Source organism: Chenopodium album, chromosome 27 (assembly GCF_948465745.1).
Source record: "Chenopodium album chromosome 27, dcCheAlbu1.1, whole genome shotgun sequence".
In the NCBI taxonomy this organism is placed as follows: Eukaryota; Viridiplantae; Streptophyta; class Magnoliopsida; order Caryophyllales; family Amaranthaceae; genus Chenopodium; species Chenopodium album.
Genome location: NC_137860.1, coordinates 31,188,620 through 31,194,537, shown reverse-complemented (window position 1 = coordinate 31,194,537; position 5,918 = coordinate 31,188,620). Strand labels below are relative to the sequence as shown.

The window sequence follows — 5,918 nt, the reverse complement described above, 5'->3', positions numbered from 1 at the left end:
ACGGGTATCTAGCGTTTTATGAATTTGTTACGACTCCAATTGATTTGCAAATGGTGCTAATTTCAGTTGAGGAGCCAAGTGATGACGAAAAGGATGATGATTTTGATATGGATTACGAGTATTATAGTCTAATTCTCGGGCTACTTCAAGGGATTTCTTGTGTTAGGTCCCTAGTTTTCATTAGTTATGGTGCTGATGTAATGAGTTATCTTAATGGTTTGGATGGGATCGACGTGCCAATCTTTCGTAATTTAATGGATCTTAGCTTTTACAATGACACTCGGCCTTATGAAGGTCCAATTACCAAGTTGTTGCTTAGGCAGCAATAAGAGGCTACAATCATATACGATCTGTTGGACCATGATGACCTTGAGATCGAATTGTCGAGCTGATTGATTATGATCAAAGTACAAAAGGAGTTCATCCTTTGATCGAGGAGTTCATCGAGCTGTCGGATTGAGCTCTCCAGTAGAATGGTCATTACTTCAAGGTTTGATTTAAGGAATGGTTTGCTTCAATTTGTACTTTGATATAAAATTTTTACATATCCAATATAAATTTATATTTTCAATGTAATTTTATTACTTTTATTTAAGTTTCTTAATTCCCGCGATTTTTGCCCATAAGGGACTATCATTTGGGGACGGAGGGAGTATCTTTTTTAAGTGATATAGTTGAATCCAAAAAAACCTCTAAAACCATATTTATCTTTTCTTTAAAAAAAAATTAACTTTTTTTATGCTTACATTCTCCTCTCCTCTATATATATCTTACTACTAATTATATAACTTGAATAAAAAATTGGATTGAAGCCTCACTAAAATCAAGATGAACAGCCACATTATCAATGACAGATTAAGCTCGCTCCCTGATTCTCTTCTAATCACCATACTATCTCTTCTTCCAATCAATTCCGCCGCTGCCACCTCCGTCTTATCCCACCGTTGGCGCCGCCTCTGGACACACATCACCCACTTTTCCTTTGAACCACAGAATTTTTGGAGATACGGCCATAATTTCCGCGATTCCATGAACACCATCAATCACATCCTCTTTCAGCTCACCTCCTCCAAACTCCACACTTTTCACCTTAACATTCCTAACCCTTACACTTCCACCTTTTTCCCCGATCTCGAAACCGACACGGCATTAAGGGACGGCCTTGCCTGCTTTGTTCCCTTGATTAATCTAGTCTGCCAACGTAATCCAGAGGTCATCACGGTATATTTTGATAACTTGTATCCTATTGGATTACATTATCTGCCACCTGTTCATTTTCTTCAAACTAAATCACTTGTAACCCTGGAATTATATGCAAATATTGAGCTTAAGTTTCCTGATAATCTGCCTATTAATCTTCCTAATTTAAAGAGGCTTCATATGAATTTGTATGACTCGCAACGTCATGTTATGGCTACGCTTTTTAGGTCTTGCCCACTACTGGAGGATTTATTCTTGGGTCTACATTTAAATAAATATATACACTTTATTGATATATTTGCGCCGAATTTGAAGTACTTGTACATAGATATGGATAAATCGTCGAGTGTGATTCTTAACAGCAAGTTTGTGATTGATGCTCCTAAACTCGAACAATTCACGGTTGTAGGTTTTCTAGCGACTTATGACTTTGTTACAATTCCTAGTAATTTAGAACAAGTCACAATTGCCTTGCAGAAAATGGATAATTTGATTGATAATGAAGTTTTTCTGAATGAGAGAATAGTGCTATTTCGAGGGATTTCTTGTGTTCGGACCCTTATATTACAAGGTGACTGTTGTGTTACTCTCTTAAATCTTCTTAACAAGATTGATCTGCCAATCTATCTTAATCTGGTCAATTTATGTTTCGACTGTGTCGACCAATCTCATCTAATGAATTTCTTTCATATTGGGAGTAGACCTCAATTACCTTCTAGTTGGTTGGCTAAGCTCAAAGACATAGAGGTCTCAGTAAAGATGTTGAATGACGTGTTCGAAATGAACTTCCTTGATGACATATTAAGATTCGCAACAGGTTTGGAGCAGCTTCGTGTTTTTCATCATCACATAAGTAAGCTTGGCCATAACCCAATTCAACTATGGAAAGAATACATGTTTTGTAGAGGGCTCTTCCAGTCTCCAAAGAGTTCGCCGAGTTGCCGGATTGAGTTTACTGGAAGTATGATTATTGCTTCAAGTGATGATTACAGTCATGGTGTGCTACCATGTCAAATACTCGAAGAGAGAAACCTTTGATATTATTAGGTACTGCAGTTTTTCTATTCTTTTTTTTTTTTTTTTTTTTTTTTAATGGCCTTGGTTAATGCAAGGGTAGTCAAGGAAGTTTCACATTGCTTTTATATGAAAAAAGTCAATGTTTACGCAAGTTTTTCCCTTAAATTAACTATTAATATCGGGATTATATGTTTTAATTTATTTTTTGTTTTCTTTTTCAATTGGAATTGAGGAAGATTGATCTATAACCCAATAAATTAACAATCATATACAATTACCCAAAATACACCTATGTTGGATCAACCAAAGAATAAAAGTTGTATACACTCTAAACATCACATTTGTTTAGATAAAGTGACAAATTTGACTCAAACTTTATAACCAGGATACAACATAAACACTCTATATAACCATGTAAAAATATACATTTCAAAACATGCAATGTGACATTCAACAACCGTACATTTCACCAAATCTCCCAATATTAATTATGATGAATTCGCAACAATATAGTATTAATTATACCAGTCATCAATTAACCAAAATGTAAAAGTTCTATACCATATAGATCTATCAAAAGTGACACTTGAATTAGGCCTCTAACATGATCAATAACCAGCATATATAGCATATAATTTGTGGTTGGTGCACCCGGGTGCACCATGCGCATGGTGCACCCAAAAGAACATTTAGTATATTTAAAAGAACATGGGTAAAAAATGAACATGTTTTTTTTTTTTCTTGCAACTATTTCATCACTCTCTTCTCCTACAATTTCTCACTCCTCTTTCCCTTCCTATCACTCTCTTTTTTGCTGCCAATTTTTAATCTCCCTTACACCATCGTTTTCATTTAAAATTTTCAATGAATTTGGGTAAAAATCATTTCCAAAGTACTCATTTTCTCTCTCCATAATTTTTCTCTCTATCTTTTTCTATTTTTCAAAAAAATTTCAAAATAGCAAAATTGTTCATCTTCAAAGTAAAACCCAGGGAAAAAATTGAACTTATTTCAACAATTCAACCTTCAAAATTAAACAAATGGTGGATTCAAGTAAAATGTAAGTATAAATTTTGTACATGCAAATTGTTTTTTGTCAATAATTTAAAGTCAAAGTGTTTAATTTTGTGAATTTGGGGGTTTTTTTTTAAAAAAAAAATATTAATTAAAGCTATAAAGTACAATTTGTTCAAAAAAGAGCAATTAGAGGAGAAAGAAGAATAGTAATGAATTGAAGGTAACTGGAAGATAACCAAGCAAGGTTAATTTTTCAAACACTAGCTTGTTCTTTTTCAAACACTAACATGTTCTTTTTATTCCACGTTCTTTAAAATATGCCTAATGTCCTTTTCGGAGGTCATGTTCTTTATCGAACACAAACATGTTCTTTTGTTGAACATTATTATGCAAGTTCTTTTTCAAATAACAACATGTTCTTTTTCAAACACTGGCTTGTTCTTTTTATTCCATGTTCTTTAAAATATGTCTAATGTTCTTTTCGGAGGCCATGTTCTTTGTCAAACACAAACATGTTCTTGTGTTAAACACTATTATGCATGTTCTTTTTCAAATACTAGCATGTTCTTTTTCAAACACTCGTATGTTCTTTTTTTTTTCTCATGTTCTTTAAAATAAGCCTAATGTTCTTTCCGGGTGCACCATGCGCATGGTGCACCCGGGTGCACTATACTATTTTCATATAGTATATAGCTGTATACATAAAACTATGTAAATACCTATCAAAATTGCAATGTTGTAAATTATTCCAATGCATAATTCAACAAATCTCCAACATTATATAACTCATTCAATTAGCAACAACATAAACCATACAAATTTTTATTAAAGGGCTAAAAAGCCAACAACATAACATTATAAGACCGACCTACAGATAGAGTATACATTACATAATTTTTCTGTTCTTTCAGCCTATAACAGTAAACAAAATGTATACTTTAATTCATCAGTCATACAATCATACAACAAATGGATCGAGTGATCGACCATTCATTTTACCAGCCTATAGGTAAGTTCACCATTCTCTTCTAAGCCTCCACTTGAAGCATCAATCACCCGACCGTAGAATTCCATCAGACAAATTGGTGAAATCTTTGGAAGCTTGAACATTTTCTTACAGTATTCAAGCTCTTTCGCAAGTATCTTAGGATTGTAACCTGAATAAACCGATAAATGTACCTGCTCCATCACCGGAGCATTACTTAAGATGTACTCGACCAACTTGATCTCAAGGTCGCAGCACTCCAGATCTTGTATCTCTAGCTTCCTAAGGTTGGCTAAGAAACAGCTCGGAAATAATCTTTCCCCCTCCAATTTGATATCAAACCTAAGATCGCGCAACCTATGGAAGATTGGGGGGCGAATTCCATCCAGAGTAATTTCTTCTAACATATGAACGCAATACAGAAGATGACAACCACATTCGTAGAAGACTATGGCCCTAGCACAAGAAATCCCTCGAAGCAACCCCATTACTTGTCTAGTAAAAGTATCGAATCGGCTATCATGAAAACAAATTTCTACAATCGAAATCATCACATGTCTTAATCTAGTAGGAATACTAACAAATTCATAAAATGCCAAAAATCCTTCTATTGCTAAGGTTTGCAAATTAGGGGCATCAATTACAAACTTGCAATTCTCAGTAAGAACATGCTTGTCATTTTCATCTAACTTTATAGATAAACGCCTTAAATTAGGGGCGGATATAATAATTAAGTGATCAGGCTCAATCAACTCCAGAATCAACTTTAACTCTTCCAATAGGGGACAACTCTTAAACAACACACCCATCAAAACACGGTTTTCATCGCGTAGCCTCATACATAGCTTCTTCAAATTAGGCAGATTAATGAGCGATGACATATCAGCAGGTAAATCATCAAACTCAAAATCAACATATAATTTCAGACATACCAGTGATTCACAGTTAAAAACACAAGTAGCCATATTAAATACATTGGTGGATTTCCAAGGTTCAGTACGGAAGTCTACCTTAATCTTCTCCGGGTTTCGGCTACAGACATGTTCGAGCCAAGGGAGCAGGAAACTGTGGTACACCTCGTCAGCTGCTACGTCGTCATCATCTTGGTTGTTATACGGGTGGAAATTGAATTCCAAGTGAAATGTATCAATTTTCGGGGAAGCGAGTTGGAAGAGGATGCGTTCAAGGATCATGTAGAAGTAATGAAACTGGCGGAAGTTGGGAGTATTACCAGGTGGAAGAGAGATTTGGGTAATGTGAGTCCAGAGGTTGAGCCAACGACTGGATAGGAGCGAGGTGGCGACAGCGTGATCGATGGGGAGTTTATTGAGGATGAGTACTAGAAGACAATCAGGGAGATCGCTGAGTCTATCTAGTGGTGGTGGTGTTGGTGGTTGTTTTTTTTTGTGGTTGTGGCGGCTGCCGTCACTAATTCTCTTCTGAGAAGGCTCCATCAGATAGAGAGATTAAAGACAGCAAACCCTACGATTTAGGGCTATAACAGTGGGATTATATAGCTGAGATTATTGGACTTAAAACGCGTTGGATAGGATAGGATAGGATAGGATCGGATCGGATAGGATCAAGTTTGGGAGAGAAGGATAGCAGTTGAAACTTCTAAGCCTGAGATGTCATGAGTTTCATGAGGTACAGCTGTACCTTAGGTTTTTTTTTTTTTTTTTTAAGTGTAGGAACTAGG

At 35.5% G+C, this 5,918-nt stretch overlaps 2 protein-coding genes across 2 annotated transcripts; one reads left to right on the top strand and one right to left on the bottom strand.

Annotated features, from left to right (window-relative positions):
• Positions 1 to 1,029: 1,029 nt before the first annotated feature.
• On the top strand, positions 1,030 to 2,238 carry LOC145620045 (uncharacterized). Its single transcript, XM_081674700.1, has one exon. The coding sequence runs from the start codon at positions 1,030 to 1,032 to the stop codon at positions 2,236 to 2,238; it is 1,209 nt and encodes a 402-aa protein (XP_081530826.1).
• A 1,986-nt stretch (positions 2,239 to 4,224) lies between these two features.
• On the bottom strand, positions 4,225 to 5,673 carry LOC145620044 (F-box/LRR-repeat protein 13-like). Its single transcript, XM_081674699.1, has one exon. It carries the CDS (start codon positions 5,671 to 5,673, stop codon positions 4,225 to 4,227), a length of 1,449 nt encoding a protein of 482 aa, XP_081530825.1.
• Between the last annotated feature and the right edge of the window lie 245 nt (positions 5,674 to 5,918).